At 48.4% G+C, this 17376-nt stretch overlaps 2 protein-coding genes across 5 annotated transcripts in view; one reads left to right on the top strand and one right to left on the bottom strand.

Moving 5' to 3' along the window:
• Positions 1-472: 472 nt before the first annotated feature.
• Positions 473-3878, bottom strand: TIMM22 (translocase of inner mitochondrial membrane 22). Its single transcript, XM_020809060.3, has 4 exons — positions 3599-3878; positions 2391-2587; positions 1910-1982; positions 473-984 (listed from the first exon to the last, which is right to left on the bottom strand). Exons 1-4 carry the CDS (start codon positions 3849-3851, stop codon positions 908-910), a joined length of 600 nt encoding a protein of 199 aa, XP_020664719.3. The 5' UTR covers positions 3852-3878; the 3' UTR covers positions 473-907.
• Positions 3879-4111: 233 nt separating this feature from the next.
• Positions 4112-17376, top strand: part of SPECC1 (sperm antigen with calponin homology and coiled-coil domains 1) — a 63264-nt gene continuing 49999 nt past the window's right edge. Inside the window, exon 1 of one of the 4 annotated variants that reach the window (XM_020809057.3) lies at positions 4112-4247. In XM_020809057.3, the coding sequence (XP_020664716.3) occupies positions 4137-4247 (111 nt within the window). In that variant the 5' untranslated portion in view covers positions 4112-4136. The other 3 variants (XM_072978635.2, XM_072978637.2, XM_072978636.2) reach the window with 3 other exon arrangements.

Raw genomic sequence — 17376 nt, 5'->3', positions numbered from 1 at the left:
CCGCTTCTGCAAAGTGTTCGTTAGCTGCCTGCACGCTCATTCTTTGACCTACAGAGGGGTTGGGGGGGGGGGCTATCCAGCTCAAGTGCCCACATTGCCTCTGGCACTAGGGAAGAACCTATTCCTGCCAGCAAGGTCTACTCCATGCCCCTGAAGGCACTTGAGGAACAAGCTGGGTGCTAAGCAGCAAGAAGGTCCCCATGCTCTCTTACAGATTCTCCTGATAGAAGAGGACTTGAGGGCTTGGAAGGACAGTTACCTCAACCTGGCAGAATGTTACTTTTACTTTCATTGGCCGTTTGCCCCGACGGAGGGAACCCGACAGCTCCCTCTTGGCTTTTTGTAACCGTTTGCTCATGAATGTGTTTCAAGACCACACTTTTGAGGCGGCTGGGAGGGCCCTCTGGGAGTTGCAAGGTCTCAAGAGGGCCCACCTCTGGAATTCACCCCGAAACAACTAGCCATGGGATACTTGTTCTGTCTCTGAAAGCAGTTCCTGCTTTATTGGTATCAAAGTCCTTGATATGCTGACTCGAATCGTAACTCAATCTTTCCATTCCACTCATATCCAAAACTGCAGCAACAGTACAGGGAGTTCTTGCGCGATGGGAGGTGCTGCCCTAACGTTAAAGAGCAGCCACAGTCACCAAGCAAACTGCGCCTTAGCCAGAGCCGGGAGGGTCCAGGGTGGCTCTTTGCTGGTTCCCTCCGATGTTCGGCCAGGGCTTGGCTTAGAAGACTTCGCCACCGAGGTACCGGGTGTGTGCCCGTGTTCTTCTACAAGAGAGCACCCCAAACTTTCTCTGCTTCCCTAATGGGTAGCAGCCCAGGAAAAGAAAGCATGCGGGTACCTGCTGTTCTGCAGAGTTCAAACCAGGAGGCCCTTCCATGTCGGCTCCACCGGCGGCTACCGTAAATAATAGTCAATCACCGCAGAAAAAGCTGCAAAGCCTCCACACCCAAGGACGCCTGCTTTGAGGCCAGCTGCAAAAGGAAGAGGCGAAAGCAATGAGGCCCACCCAGCGTCTCTCGCTTTTCGGTGTGTCTGGACGGTTGGCCCCAAAAGCACAGATCACCCACACGGCTCGGTCTGCCCTGGAGATTTTCGCTCGTGGTCCCTAATTGACTCATGGCCCCTTCAGAGGCAGCAATGCTTGGTGAAAAGCGATCAGGAGATGACAGCTGTGTTTCCTCCCAACGATGTTTAAACCAATCAGGGCTGGCCTAACGAGCTTAGCAGGAAGCTGTCCAGAGTAAGGTTTAATGCTCTTAGGAGAGATTAGCAGCACACAGGTTTTAGCCAATCTGCATCCCTCCTGGCCCCAAACCACTCTCGTTTCTAAAAGAACTTCGGGTTACTTTTCCTAACTAGAAGGCAGCGCTTCTCCCGACTGAACAGCTGTGCTCCTCCTAGAGGACGTTTCCTGTCTCCTTAACCCTTGCTGCTGGAACACAGGGTCCAGCTGAGTTTTGTGTATCTCCTACAGGGCCACCTCCATACGCACTGACCAACTGAGGGGCCCAACGGCTAGAATCCCCCAGCCAGCTTAAAATGAGAACACTGAAGTTTGAAAATCAAAAGGCTGATGTTTCTTTTGGTTCACATCCTGCCTTTCTACCAAAGAGTGCTTAGGGTAGCAAACAGCAAAATAGAGACTTAAGCCAGTTTAACATATTTTCCTCCCGTTTATCAGAAAAGAGATGCGTTTGCCTTCATAAGCAACCACAGAGCTTGGGATTAGCCCTCGAGACGGAAAAGGCGCCGCGGGTGGAGACAGCTGCACTGCGTCACCTACCCAACTCAGTGCCATGAAAAGGTGTAGGACAGCAACATGAAAAGCTTTGCTTTCACTTCAAAAATGTGTTTTTTAAAATTTAATCAGCCGAGTCACCCTAAAAGCCTACTCACCCCTGAAGCCTATGGCGCCTCCAGTAATGCACCCACTCATAACGCTGTTCTTCCAGTCTGATTTGCCTCGGTACTACGGAAGGGAGAAACACACACAGTCAGTGCCAAGCGTGCGGACTCTACACACGGCATCTTATGCCCCAATTGGTGTCCTTTATTACAGTCTTATGAATTTCAAGTTGGGAAACAAACACATGTTTGGAGCGTTTTTAGGGTGTTTTATTCCACTCTTATTGCTGTACTTGGTGAAGGATTGCTCACAGATCAATCCATGCTATGGGGTAGCTCTACCAGTAAACGACGGGGCTTTACAGACGACAGCACGCCCTCTGAAAACGGGGGCTCCCAGGCCATGGCCGTCGGGACCACTGAAAACAGGCAGGATGATGGGGGAAGCCGTCCCCTTCCCGTTACCCTTGCCCACCTGGTTTTTGGTCAGGAACAGAAGAGACCAGCGGATCCCGGTCAAAAAGCGACTCACCGACTCCACCAAACATTCAGTGCAGGAGAACATGGCGCCCACGATGGCAAAATTCTTAGCATAGGACATCCCGCGCTGGCCCATGTCCTTCAGGACCTCCCGGGCCGTCGGCGTGCGGTACGGATCCTTCGGGTCGAAGCCCACGTTCGTATCGATGCCGGCCGTGAACACGCCAAAGGCGCCGCCCAGCACAAAACCTGTTGGGGGGGGGAGATGGGGGAAAGAAGAGGAAAAAGACCAGTGAGTGGATTGAATTGGGCTACACGTTTCTTCGCGGCTTTGTCCCTCCAAAAGTCTCCTGATTTCATTTCTCAAAATCCTAAAATGCTGCACAGGGTTCATCCCAAAAGCAAGATCGAAAGGATGGGAGACTCCTTCTCTCTCTCTCTCTCTCTCTCTCTCTCTCTCTCTCACACACACACACACACACACACACACACACACACACACACACACACACACACACTGCTTAGAGGTTAATTGGCTAAAAGAAAAACTACTGACTGGCTCACCGCGCTATTTTAAATTTTTTTTAATTAACTGGGCTACTCACAAAGGTCGGCCAACGCAACCTCTACCACCCCAAGGCTGAAAATGAGATTTATTGCTATATTGGTAGAAAGAGGGATCCCACCTAAAAATGATGTGCAAAAATATAAAAGGGTGGCGGGGGGGGGGGGACACCAGAAGGAAACCTCAGATGGTCCTCATTTAAGCCCCCGCCAGCAAAGATGAGAAAAGAGTCCGTTCAAGGGTTAATTGATCCCACGCCGCCCTGCGAGGGAAGCCCGCGAAGGGGGCGTGGGGGGGCATTGTCGGACCCTTTAAGTCTTCTCCCCCGTGCCCTGATGACCCTGTGAGGCAGGCCAAGCGAAGGGAGCCTGAGGAGCACTTCACCCACTGAAACTGGCCTCATGACAGCCCTGCCAGGTAGGCCTTGGGCCCCAACGTAACTTTTAAGAGCCCTCCCCACCTCTTTCTCTCTCACGACAACCCTGCCAGGTAGGCCTCGGGGCCCTGAGGTAACGTTTAAGAGCCCTTCCTGCCTCTTTCTCCCTCACAACAGCCCTGCCAGGTAGGCCTCGCCCCCCCCCCGAGGTAACTTTAAGAGCCTTCCTCGCCTCTTTCTCTCTCACACCAGCCCTGCCAGGTAGGCCGGCTGAGGCGTCTTTCCGGCCTCCCTCCCTCCCGCCGACCGAGGGACCCACCCCCGACGCAGGCGAGGGCCGCCTTGAAAGCGCAGCTCTCCATGGCCCGCTCCACCATCTTCTGCTCAGGGCTCTTGGGCGGCGTCGGGAAGCCTCCGAGGGCGGCCGGGTCGAAGGTCTGCGCCGGCCTCGGCCCCCGCTTCTCTCCCACCAAGTAGGCGAGCAGGAGACTGTACTGTAGCGCCGGGGCCGCTTCGGGGCCCTTCCCGCCTTCTTGGGGTCCCGTCGGGCCTGAGGAAGAGGCCGCCGCCATGATTCTCTAATGCCCCCCTCAGAAAAGAGAAACTGCGACCCCCAGCGTGCCTTGCGCGCAGCGCCCGGGTTCTCCCTATGGGAGCCGCGGCGCGGAGGCTCATGGGAAGCGGAGTCCGGCTGCAAAGGCGGCCCTTTTGAACAAGAAACGAGAGCTCGCGCCTGCGCCGCAGTACGCATGCGGGCTTCCAGCCCAATGAGCTCTGTTGCCCTCTGCAGATACTACAACTCCCGGCATGCCACGCCGGGTTTATAAAGGAAGGTTTTTCTTTCGAGCTTGGTGGGGATGGTAGTTTTTTCGGGCGGCCGGGAAGTCCTTGACCTGCCCACGGTGGCCCCCTGCTGGACCAGCTGGGAGGAAGGAGGTTGGCAAGCGGAGCATCCCGAGGAAGGACAGGTAAGGAGGCCTCAGGTGAGGCAGGCCCGGCCAGGTAGGCCTGCGGAGGGGAGGGGCCACTTTTGGGGGCGAGGGGGGAGGTTTGTCCCCAGAGGGCAAAAGGGACCCTTTGAAAGGAGGGCTTTAATAGCGTTATATGTGTGTTAATACTCCCACAGTTATTCAAAATATTAATATTATTAGCAATAATAGTACAATTTCTAAAGGGGAAACTGGGTTCTATCGGTTGGCACTGGGAGAAAAAAAGGCAGAGACTCTTGTGGGCTTCATAAAAGCTAGCAGTTTTATCGTTTCATATATTTTTTGGGGGGGCTTATCATCCTCCACTCCTTTCGGTGCATCTAGTGTTTGTTTGGGGTTTTAAACGGGTCGTTCTGCTCCGTTTTCTGTACATGTGTTTTTAGTTTTGATTTTATCAGCTGCTTTTAATATCATACTTGTTCAATTCGTTTTAAATATCTGTATCCTTACTGGTTTTAGCTTTTAAATGCTCTTTTAAGTAGTGGTAAGCTGCCTTGGGTCCTTTTAAAGAGAAAGGTGTGGTAACAATGTTTTAAATAAATAAATAAATAAAGTTTTTTTTTCACCTCATCTTTCTCCTTTAGAAGGACCCAAGGCCATTTCCATCACTAAACATAATGTTTGAAGCGGAAAAACAGTTAAGATACCATCGAAGGACCAAAGAAAGGCCACAGTGAAAGATGGCAAACCAAAGTGTTATCCATCCATTCACCTGTGAAGTGAATGGATAAGAAGCCAGTGGTTAGAGTTTGTCCCCACTCAGCCGCAAAAGTTACTGGGTGACTTTTGTTTAATTCCCAAACCTTAACCCTGAGTGGGTGGGTGTAAGTCACCTTGAGTGAGGTGCAAATGTAGTAAATCAAGTTACTCTCTTGTAACCATACACCGTTATGAGAAAGATTGGGGAAGGGCGCTGTTGTCTGTAGTTTTACTGTCTGTGTAACATGGTGGTATGAAAATAATGCGTATAACAGGTTCTTATACCCAGTGGTTTGGAATCTAGAATGAGACCCAAGAAAACAACACAGGACAAACGAGGCAGCTGAGGCAAGGGTAAAAAGCTATATCATTATGTCAATTACATGTTTCTTTTCTTAGTTACAAAGGATGATAAAGTTTTCCCAATGTTACCAACAGACTAAAAACAAGACAGGAACTATAGAGAGAAGTGGGAAATGGTGGATCAAGCTCCATATGCAGCGGCATGGTAGTGCGAAATTAGAAGATAAATTTGCAAAATAACCCTGTTTTATTAGGCCTGGGTTATGTGGCGGTGGTTGTGATTGTGTGCCTTCAAGTCACCTCCGACTTACGGCAACCCTATGAAGGAGCAATCTCCGAAAGATCCTGTCCTCAACTGACCCACTTAGTTCTTGCAAATTCAAGCCTGTAGCGTCGTTTAGAGAGTCTGTCCATCTCATATTTCGTCTTCCTCTTTTCCTGCCAACTTTCACCTTCCCCGGCATCATTGTATTTTCCAGAGAATCCTGCCTTAATAATATTTATATGAATAATAATATTGTTACTGACATTTATAAACTGCTAGAATTTGTGGATAACATTAGAATCATAAAAGAAGAAATACAGATTCTACTCTCAGCTCTGGAAAATCTGGTAGGAAAATAATGATGAGTAGAAATTCGGGAAAGGAAGAGAATAAAAGCAAATAAGTTACTGACTTGTGCGATAAACAGAAAACACAGTAGGAATTTTTTTGGATGGAATAGTTGTCTGTATGATTGGAAAATTAAGAAATTGTTCCCAAATGGGGGAAATTAATTATACTTACAGAACACATTTATGAGGGCAAGAAGGCAAAAATTAGTATTTTTTTTATTATTTTAGTGATTGATTTTATTTTTTTATTGCATAAGTCACCCAAAAAGGCTTTCATAGTGGCTTACATGCACTCAAGAGGGTTCCTGCCTTAGGCTGATCATCCAGAAAGACGCAGCACGAAAGGAATAAGTGGTGGGGAGGGGGGAGGAGTAGGACAAAAACGTACTGCATTGTTTGCCCAGGTGTGCTGCTCTTTCTTGGAAGCCTCTGTTCTGCAACCTGCAGGTGCTCTTCTCAATTTGAGCAGGTGAGAAAAAACAAACAAACACACACACAATTAAGCAACTAACAACATTTCATTGGTTCACCAGCTGCCACTTGGGCATTAAATCCGTTTTGTGGTCGCCAGTCCAAACGCCTTCCCACCCACCTTCCACCGAAGGATAACTTGAATTTTCTTCCCTTTAAATAACCCATTGCCATGGCAACTCCTGGAAGTGCGTTGGTTAGCAGAAAGAACACGGACCTTCCCTGGGTGGCGGGGCATCCACGGGTTGCCGAGGCAGGGATAATCTGTGTGTGAATTTTTGTGCAGGCGTGTGCGTGCGTGCAGAGAAAGCTACAGGTAGAAGATGCACCGTTCAGGCTGGCTCTGGCAAGCTGGAGCAAAGAAGAAGGATAGTGATTCTCTGTATTGTGCAGGTATTGCTATAAAATGATGGTTTTTTTAAAAACCTGCAACGTGAGCTTCTGATATCGATTGACGTTCAAGGATAAAGCTTCCAGGTTGCATCTCCAATTGTTTTTTAAAGAGGAGTGGAGATCAGGTAGCAATTGAGGTTGGCGGGAGGAAAGACCCTTCTTTGCAGTAACCTCGACAATAATAATCTAGAGGGACCCACGATCTGACTCACGAGAGACACAACAACCCCATCCTATTAAATTTCCCTTTTGATTTTGCCCTGTTTGGTGCCTTCCTTGTTCCCTCCATGCACCAAGCATGCCAGCTGCAGCGGAGTTTCCAAAATCTAGAGGCATCAGCAGTTCAGCCGGGGAGAAGTTGTACGTGTGGGGTGGGGGGGTGGGGGAAAAAACGATTTGAAAACTCAGCTGTTTTTATTTTAGCTGGGCTCACACCATCAAATCCTCCACCCGGAGGGTAGAGGCCCTGGTAAATCCGGGCAAATCCTTCCTCCTGGCTTTCATTTTTCCTTCCTCCGCTTTGAGGCCAATGCGTTTCTGTCGGAAGTTTAGCCACTGCAGTATCAACACCGTAGTGCATTCAGGCCCTGGGGGTTTGGCATAGTGGGGGTCGGAGTAGATCCCAGGAGAAAGCGTGATGCAAACATCAAGCAGCCTGCTGGCTTAGACGAGACATTCTCAGGTTGGTCCCTTCCTTTCCTGGCTGTTTATTTCTTATTGAGGTCTTACATTTATATCCTGCTTTTCCTGCTGCAAAGCTCCTCCTTCTCCACCTTTCGTTTTAGCTTCACAACCGCCCTGCGAGGTAGGCCAGTCCGATGGATCGAGCACCGCCGTCCCGACGCCACTTTCCCAGCCGTCTATCTGGTGCAGCCGAAGGGTGGGGGACGGAGGAGAGACCAAAGAAAATCTTGTTTTGAAACGAGCCAACCTACTCTCAGGGAGAAGTCTTGTATAGCATTTAAAAGATAAACAGATTTTATTACCCCAACGAGGTTTCATACTTGGCAGCTTCCTTCCTCAAAGGCGTGGAATATATTTTTGGTATATAGCACTGCCTGTATCTCGTGCACAATCCATTTTCTGAAAAACATTGGGAAAGTCTTGTTTTCCCTCTCTTGAAGGCCCCAAGTGAACCACGCGGGGGTGTCTACTCGGAGGGTGGTGGCCTGGAAGCGAGTAGATTGCTTTATTTATAGGACTTAACCTGTTTGTTTACAAGGACTCTTAGTTTGGCTCTCCAGAGGTTTGGAACATTGTCCCCCCCAGGACACCTTGCTGCTAAACCATGCTGGATGGGGCTGATGGGCATTGTAGTCCCAAAGCCCCAGGGGGGCAAGAAAAGTTCAGAAGGATGAGACGATTTTCCTCGAATAGCGGGTTCTCCTCTTTGGAATTAAGGAGATAAAATCTGGGGAAAGTGTGTTTTTTTCTTTTATTTCTTTCTTTGTACAAGACAGGGCATGAGGGCAGTAGGTAGATGCCAAGGTTCCCAAAGCCTGGAAATGTGTGTGTGTGTGTGTGTGTGTGTGTGTGTGTGTGTGTGTACGTGTGTACGTACGTGTGTACGTACGTGTGTACGTACGTGTGTACGTACGTGTGTACGTGTGTACGTACTACAGGTCCCAAAATCCCCCAGCCCGATTAAGTGGTCCAAAAAAGCAAACTTCTCAGCAGCCAAAGGAGCTTTGCCTCCCCTTGGCTAAAACAGGAACATGGCCTGCGTCTCGCCCTCGTCTGAGCACACACCACCCGGCGTAATTACAGTCCCGTCCTGAGCCAAACGTAAGCCTTGTGGCTTCCCTTTTTTCTTTTCAAGTCTGTTCAGTTGGACGTGGTGATTAAAGTATTTGAGGAACTGGGCAGGCCAGTTCTCGTCCTCAGCAGAGATGCCTGAACCCACAGCTTAGTTTCTCTTCCCAGGAACCGGGCCGTGTCTTTAGGTAGGGACCCGGTGGTGTGGTGTTTTTTTTAATGACTTGCGTCTTGGTTCTTCCCATGTGTTGAATCAAGACGCCGGGACCTTCGTGATCTGCGTGGAAGTGCGTGTTGAACTTGATGAGAGAGCAGCTCCCAGTTAGGCACTGACAAAACCTTCACCCTCCATGGAGGACTCAGTCATTCAAAGCTGCTGGGTTTCCATGGAGTTTAATTGTTTTATTTTAGTGTTTAACTTATGTTTTTAATTCTAATTATTTTAATATTGTGAGCTGCCTTGGGTCATATAAAACAAACACACAAACAAGCAAACAAACCTGTTGTTTATCTCCAGTTGACCGACCCCTACACAGAAGCAAGCTAATGTACTTTTTGCAAACTCTTGCTGCAGGATTATTAAACGCTGTTTTGCTTTGTAAGGGAGCCTTGCTTTCAATTGCAAAGCTGCCTTCTCAGCACGTTTGGCCCTCAGGTGCCCCTTCCTTATGCTTCTCTCAGTCTGGATCTGGTTCTCTTCAGGCTTTCTGACAGATGCAAGAAAGCTCATTGCCATCATTTGGCACTCTGAGCTTAGAGCTTCCAACTTCGCCGCTGTGCTAAGTCAACAAGTTAAGCCACGCACACAGGAGGGGAAAAAAAATAAAGAAAGAGGAACCGTCTTCCGCAGTGTTTCTAGTTTCACATCCATTTCTTTCTCAGAAACATCTCTTAATATTATTATTTTTCTCTTTCCCTCCCTGCTCTCCAGCTAAGTATTCTCTTCCTGTTTGGAAAGTATTAAAATGTTGTGTGGAAAAACATTTTGCATCCAAAAATACATTCTAAAAAAATACATACTTGGCATTCTTTTGCTTGAGAAGATGAAATTATTATTAATCTTATTTTCTCTTCCTGACTTTTTATCTGGGAAGTGTTGAGGAAATGTTTTTTTTTTTAATTTGCCATCCAGTGTGTGACATGGTTTCTGGGGTATTGCTAAGAATTCCAGTCTCTTTTGCTTTCGAGGGCATCTCTGCCTCCATAAGGACTAGAAACCTGAGGTGCCTTTTTAAAAAGATGGAGCTGCCGCTGAAGGGGAATTTAATGCCAGGTGCAATGTGACATTCTAAGCATAGTGATTTCTATATATTTGTATTCCAATTTCCTTCCCTTTTCCCTATGAGCAGCTACGGGATAGGTTTATCTGGCTTCCGAACTTCTCTTCGCCTGCCACTTCATCCCAAAATCATACATCCCTTGTTCGGGTTTCTTTTGGACAGTACTTCAGGGGTGAGCTCTGATGTGTGAGCACTCAGTGTGACCATCGTCAAGGCTCCCCCCCAAGCAGAGTTCGAAAATGCAAGGTGCTGCGTTCATCTATATGAACAAACCAATTCTAGTGCTTTGCATCAGAGGAAAGTCTTTTGTAAAGCTAATGGCTCTGAATGACACCTTTAAGATCTGCTCCGCTACACCACAGCGTTGGGCTTGGTCTCTTGGAAAGAGCTGTGGATCGCTTCGGGTTCAAAGCTTTGGCCCCTGCAAGAGAGAGGAAGGAGGAAGAAAGAGATGCCGGATTTTGGTAGACAGGGCTTTGGATTTTGGTGCAAAAGTCCACGGGGTGGAGGTCAGCGCTTTATGGCCAGCAATCCTGGGAGTCCTTCGGGATTCGTGAGAAGGGAGGGACCCCCTCCGGGTTGTTTATAGCCGTCCGCCGCATAATTGCACCCGGCTGCCTGATGTGAGAGCTGGTTCCAGGAGCGCAGGTCTGGAGAACATTATAATTTGAGCAAGAAAGAGAGACCGACAGACAGTTTGGCTCCTTGCCTGGCAAACCAGGCAGAATCTCCTGTTTCCGGGTCTCTTAAGAGAAGCCAAGGGAAGGACGCAGCCAGGAGAGTTACTTTTAAATTAGTAATGCATCCCCGTTATGCCTTCCAGCATTGGACAAGTAACTCGGTGCTTGGTGCGGTCCTGGGAAAAGCCATTTGTTGAATTTCCTTGTTGCTTTAAGAATAAGAAGAAAGTAGCTTTGTCTCTGCTGCTTATTTATATGACTTTTGACATGTCCTTTCATTCCATTGCTGTTAGGGTTGAGCAGTTTCCTTTTTAAGGTAAGGCCTGAGTGGAGAAAGTATAATTGAGGGTAGTAACATTCTGCTTAGGCATGGCAGCTAATTAGAGCCTCTCCATGCAGGAGCAGTCTATGTTATTGGGTAATTGAATCCAAAATACTTAGCAGGCTGCCTGAAAACTGGAAATAGGATCCGGTGGCATCTCTCGGCACCAAGCTGTGTAGGGCTAGTTAAGTCCCCTTTAACTCATGGAAGGGGGTGGGTAGGAATGCCCTTCCAATTAAGAGCCTTCCAGCTCCCATCATCCCCCACCATTATTCACCCTGTCTAGAGCTCATGGGTGTTGCAGCCAAATAACAGCGGAGATCCCATCATCGTCGTTATTCTTACAACAACCTGGGTCCTTTTGCATCCAAACCTGACGTTCGATGGCAAGCAGGTTCCTAGTCCTCATGAGCCCAAAATAAAAAAAAAAGGTGGCTGCCAGTAGGAACGTAGGCAAGCAGTTTTACTCCAGAAGAGCCTGTTGCTCCCTCCGGCTCAGCAGCGTTTGCACCCACCGGCGACCGCTCTCCAGAGTTGCGAGCAGGGTCTGTCTTCCTCCATCATCTCTGCCCATGGGTGCTGATGACACTGTCATCCACCCCCCCTTCTCCGGCGGAGGAGGAGAAGGAGGATGCTTCCCCTACTTTGCAGAATTCGCCCAATTTCCCCCGGACCAGGTAGGGGCTCCCTGATTGGTTGGACCCCTTTCCCCCCCACACACAGCCAGCTAGCAACAACCTCATGCCTGTTGTGTGTGCATGTGGATGTACGCTGGATATGTCCAAAGCAGGGTGGAGGGGAGAGAGTGGGGGTGATAAGAGATCTCTCTCTCTCTCCTCCTGCTTCCGCATGTGAATCATTTCTCAAGCAGCCAGTTGCTCTCTCTCTCTCTCTCTCTGTGGTTCTGCAATGTGGTTTTCCTTCTGAAAAGGAGAAGCCCCATCAGCCTTGCCTTCTCCGCCTGGCTCGCAGATGCCGCTGGAGGGTGACGGGAAGACGGCGCTCCGGTGGATGCAGAGCGCAGGGCAGCCCGGCCAGTGAGTGCTTCTTAAATCTCTCTCTCCTCTCTTCCCACCCCCCCCCCCCGCCACCCCTCAAATGAAATGAAAATGTCATTCTTGGAAAAGAGGATGGAGAGCAAATAAGGAAGACCTTTCTCTCCCTCTTTTAGGATGCTGGAGATGGGTGGGTGTCCAGACGACCGGGTCGTTCAGAGAAGCTTTAAAAAAATGGGTCCTGGTGCAGGATTTGTGCGTGTCTGTGTGCATGGATGTTGGCTGGAGGGGAAAATGAAACAGATCTGCTCACCCCCCCCCCAAACAAGGTTTTGCCAAAAAGCAAAAACCTGCAGTAGGGATGGCTGAGCTTTCCTTATATCTCTCTCCCTGCTTCCTGCCCAGCCACCCAAGTCATTCCTCCGTCCTTCTGCAGGATGGTGAAAAAAAAAACATCACTCGTGGGTCTCCGTGCAAACCCCCCCCCTTTTTCTCCCTTCTCCCATGTCCTTGCATGCAAACGTGGGTTCCCCACCTGGATCGGATCGTTCCTTGGAGACAGGTTGTGGTTCGCTGAATTAACGGGTGTGCTGTGGATTCCCCCTTGCCCATAAACACACACACACACACACTCAGATTGACTCACTGCAGGGTTTCCTTAGCGACAGAAAAGGACTGAAATTTTATTCTCCCTCTCTTTGTGCCCATCATAAGAGGGGCTTGCTGGATTAGAACTGGAGGCACATCGAATGCAGTGTTTTCCTTCCAATATCACAGCCCACGTCCTTCTGCAGAGCCGGAACGCAAAGGCAGTGGCAGCCCCCCCCCCCCCGTTCATAATAAGATCTATAGTGTCTAATATTTGGAGATGGAGAGCCCCTGAAAAGGGAGGTTTGAATTTTATTTGTTTCAGCCTTGGGATTTGTTTAACGATGACTGATCCCACCCATGCAGGCGAGATCTCAGGTTTTTTTTCCCCCTGCCCTGGTGTTGCCTGGAAAAAGAGATTCATAAAGGTCGGAGAAATGTAGCCTGGATAGATAAGAGTCTTTGATCTGGTGTAAAGGCAGGAATACCAGGAAAGGTTGAAGGCAGCAGGAAGTGAGGAAGACCCAATGTGAGGTGGATTGATTCCATAAAGAAAGCCACAGCTTTTGAGTTTGGAAGAGTTGAGGACCGGACATTTTGGACATCACTCATTCAAGTCAGAGGCGACTTGACAGCACATCACAACAACAAAAGCAGTAATGGGGAGGGGGGGCTTTATCTCCGTGCTAGACTGTCTCTATGGCATTCCAAAAAATCCTAGGTTCAGTCTCCAGTTTTTTTTTAACGGGGGGGGGGAGATTGGGTGACAGCAGATGGTGGTTATCACCTGTTGACTTGTACAGGTGATCAACCTGGGCCAGGCAGATAAATCCTTTGACATCCCGTAAGCCTATTTAAATCTGATCATGAGGACTAGGACCTTATTTCTCTATATCCCTCAGCCCTTGCTTGACCGTGGCCTTTCCAAGATGCAATGAGAGGCATGGCTAAAAGCAGACGCTCCCTCTGAGACCAAAAAGATAAAGGCCCTCTTGGGTCATCACAGGATCTTGCCCCGACTTGTTTTCCAGCTGAAATCATCCTCCAGAAGGCTTCACGCCAGCACGACTCTGCTCCAGGTTTTCACAACAGCCTTGGGAGGTAGGTTAGGCCAGGCAGGAATCTTTGTGGCTGTAAAACTGTAGGAAAAAAAAATAAACTAGAAGCGGGTATCTGGACTTCTCTGCTTTCCGTTTTTCACTCTGTCCAGACCGGATGCAGTCCCCCGCCGGTGCTGAGGGCAGGATTTGCCCTCAAGCTCGCCCAACTTGCCCACTGGGGACAAATGACCCAGGATGACTGTCTGTTGACTACTCTTCTCTCTTTTTCTGTCCCCTTGAGATGGACAGGTGCCCGGAATAAAAATGGCAGGCAGTAGGAAGAGAGGAAAATCAAACAATGAGATAGATGGACTCCATAAAAGAAGCCACTGCTTTACTTAGACATGAACTGAGCTGGACTTTTAAACGACAAAACCTTCTGGAGGTCACTCATTTGTAGGGTCAGCAAAGGTCGACCGCAACTTGTCGTCACAAAACCACCGCAAGTAAACAAACAGATGAAGCCGGACTGTCGGCTTTGGTTGGTGTTCCCTGACAGGTTGGACGGTTATGCGCTATTAACGCTGGCTTAACCATCTAAATAACACATTATCTTTGCTGAGTTACTTCCAATCTCCCAAGGGTGGCCTTCCACCACCGGTCTGCCTTCCAGATGCGTTGGGGATGATGGGTGTTGTAGTTCAGCAGCTCAAGGCCTGTGCATGTGGGCATGCTGGCTGGCACATTCTGGGTTTTGTAGTCCAAAAAAAGAGGAATTTTTCCCAGTCCCTGGGTTTCCAAACAGTTCTGAATTTTTGGGGTCGGTTCTGTTTTTGTAGTTTTCGCCCACCGCCCTTAGGCAGCCGGCCATTATGCCAGTGCGGTTCCCTGCTCACAGATGTACAGATGCACCACTGTAAGGGTTGCAGGTTTGCATTTTGAAATCCCGCAAAAGCAGGGCTTCCCTCCGCATCTGTCCCTCTCCGCCTCTCTCTCTCTCCCCCCCCACACACACATGTGGTGGTAAGCAAACTCATTTCCTGCAGAGTCTTGCCCGCGCTGATGGCTTATTGATTATTTTCTGGGCAGCTCATCGCGTCTTGGTTGCTTAGCATTTTAAAACGGGGGCATTGATGGGTGGAGATGGTGGTCTGTGGGCAGCTGCCATGTGAAACTGAGCGGTTTTGATCTTAGCTAAATTTTGCTCACAATGCCTGGCTTTTTTTTTGGTGGGGGTGCTCTGTTTGCCTTTAGGCTTTCTTGAATTCACTTGATGTCAACAGCAATTAGGTAGGAAAGATAAATAGAAGAAAACTTCTCCGTGACTGCAGTGAATATGAATTCTGAGTGAAAATTCCATGATAGTTTTTTAAAAAGTTAATGTCTGTTCTTCTAGAATTCCAAGATTATAAAAGGGTGAGGCTTAAAACTGATACAAGTACAGAGATGAACTGTGGCTAATTTCTCCTTTCAATTGCATCTATTCATTTTTATTATTTTAAATGTGCCTGTCTGCTTGCTCCCAGTAGTACCACTTTCTGTCACTAGGAGGCACACATAACTAATCAGGGCATAGGCTTGCAGGCCAGTACAGTTTGGCGAAATGCAGTCTGTAAAAGTAATTTTTTAAAGCACTGGGTGACCCTTATGCGAATGCCCCTCTGCAGGCTTGGAGCAGGTGGGGATTCAAATGGATTACTAGATAATTCTGGGCTTGTGACCACCTAGCTCTTATTTCTGGGATTGTAATCCTGGTCATGACAGTTGTGATGTTTTCTGTTTTCTCCCTGAGGACTAGCTGATATATCTTGTTTGCAAAACCTGGTTGGGAAGGAGGGCCCTCCAAATGGGTAGGGAAGAAGCAAGGCACTGCAAAAAGGGTTTTTTTAAATTTTATTTTTTGCTTTAAGGTGTTCCGACCATGCTCCCCATGAATTTTATTTGGGCTGAGGTTTTCTGTTTTAAGCAAGTATCATCCCCAACCCTCGCTGTGCTGAGTTGCAGGAAATCCAGATGAGTCACACAACACGAGGATGCGTCAGGCCGACAAATCTTTGTGGTTTCAAACGGACTGCCAGAAGGCCTTTCGGCTCTCCGTATCAGCCCCATGTGCCTCGTTTTTTTTAAAATTCTTCCTACAGAGCCCAGTAGGGAAGTCATGGCTATTTCAACCCTGTTCTGTTTTTTTCGTTTGTGCCTTACCCTGCCACCTTCCTCCCCTTGTTTTCGCTCAGTCTAGGAATAGCTGGCTTTCCGTTGTGGCTCACGGTGACAGAAAGACCCTGCAGGTGAATGGACACAGGGCTTGGGAAATGACATTTAAAACGCAGCCGGTTATGGTTCTGAAACCCAAACAATTCTTTCCTGTCTGCAAAGAATCTTATGAAAAGGAATACTTTATTCTCTTGTTAATTCAGAAGTAACTAACATAATTACTGGGTTTAAAGAAGGCTCTCGGAATGCTCCTGGCTATTAAGTTTGTAGTTCAAAACCCACCTTAGTAGTAAAGTTACCCCCGTCATGGTAAAAGCGACTTAAAACCGTTCTGCTGTCTGTGGAGCAGCATGATACGTCGTTAATGTTAACCATGGGTGATATCGCTGAGTTATGCCAAAAAAAAAAAAATGAAAGGGAGAATAGAGATTTATTTCAAGTAATTCCTCATGACAAGTTAACTCCAAACGTTCCATGCTCAGCTGGTGTCTCCAAAGCAGTGAACGTGGATCGTATGCTTATTTATTCATTCTATTTATAACCTTTTTTTTTCCTTCTGTGAATGCCAGGTGAAGCCCATGGGTGGTTTGCGCCCGATGGTATCATCACAGCGACCCTGGGAGGAAGGTCAGGTTTAGTGAAGCCGAGTGTCCACGGTTTTGTGGCTCTGTGGCCTTAAGGACGTCAGTCATCCCCAGCTGAATGCCCTTTATTATTCCATGATGATCTGGCTGTTTCCCCAGCAAGCGAAGTTTGAGCACTCGTGGGCCTCTTTTCCCCATTCCCAGTCCTAGCAGAAGAACAAGCTCAGTTATAAAAAAAAATCTGCTTTATGCGCGTTCTCTCCCGCCCACTCCAGAGCGTTCAAAAGGCTGGGTGTTCTTGGCATCCGGTACAAAAAGCCACATCAGGAAACCGAGAAGGGCCGTTTAAGAAGTCGTGAGACTTCTGGAAAAAAGAGGTAGGTCCGTGAGGTCTGCACTGGAAACTCTGAATTTTTCTTGATTTTGATGGGTGGAACGGTCACTCTTCTCCCTCTTTCTCTGCCTGATCTACCTCACAGGGGTGTCGTGAGGACGGAGGAAGAGAAAAGCCATCTATGTAACAAAGAAGTCAATCGAGTGGCATTTTTGGGAGGGGGGAGTTACTCCCACGAAAGTGCACCTCTAATTGTAGGGTTGCCCGGTTTTACTCTGTAAACCAAGTCGTGAAAAACATGTAGAAGAAGTCATTTTAAACAATCAGGATGAAATAAGGCTGGCTTGTGTGCCAGAAAGGGTAGCATGTGGTTAGAGCTCTGAAGTCGGGAGGTGGAGGTTCTAGTCCTCACAAAGGTATGGCACTTATAAGGTGACTTTGGCCCGATGCGTCTCCTTCTCTCTTCCTTGTCTGGCCTACGTTGCAGGGCTGTTGTGAGAAGGAAGATAGCCGAGGTCCATCTCCTCCCACAGAGCTTAGCGAGGCGAATTCTTCAAATGGACAGTTCCCAAAATCCACCAGTGAGCTGGCTGGTGCGTTTGGGGAGCTGAAGTCCAGAAAAGAAACGTTTCCAAGCAAGTATGCACAGAAGAAAAATAATAATAATAATAAAGGAGGTGGGGCCATCCAAAGGCCCCTTTCCATCAGGCTCCTTGGGCTTTTGACCTCCATGTGTGAGAAATATCATAATGTTTGCCGTACAACTGGCATGCAAGCTTCTACCAGATGTTTTTCCTTTTTCCCTTTCGCAGGGCCCAGGGTTGCTGGTGGAGAA

The sequence above is a fragment of the Pogona vitticeps genome, chromosome 7 (assembly GCF_051106095.1).
Source record: "Pogona vitticeps strain Pit_001003342236 chromosome 7, PviZW2.1, whole genome shotgun sequence".
Taxonomy (NCBI): Eukaryota; Metazoa; Chordata; class Lepidosauria; order Squamata; family Agamidae; genus Pogona; species Pogona vitticeps.
Note: the sequence above shows the minus strand (reverse complement) of the source record. Positions and strands in the feature narration are given on the sequence as shown.

What these genes read in the sequence shown, in the direction of transcription:
- TIMM22 (XM_020809060.3), bottom strand. Translation starts at nt 3,851, where the DNA reads ATGGCGGCGGCCTCTTCCTCAGGCCCGACGGGACCCCAAGAAGGCGGG. An exon ending in GGCCCTCGCCTGCGTCGGGG is followed by an intron (nt 2,588 to 3,598) that starts GTGGGTCCCTCG and finishes CCCCCCCAACAG; the next exon opens with GTTTTGTGCTGGGCGGCGCC. An exon ending in AGGCGCCATAGGCTTCAGGG is followed by an intron (nt 985 to 1,909) that starts GTGAGTAGGCTT and finishes TTCCTTTTGCAG; the next exon opens with CTGGCCTCAAAGCAGGCGTC.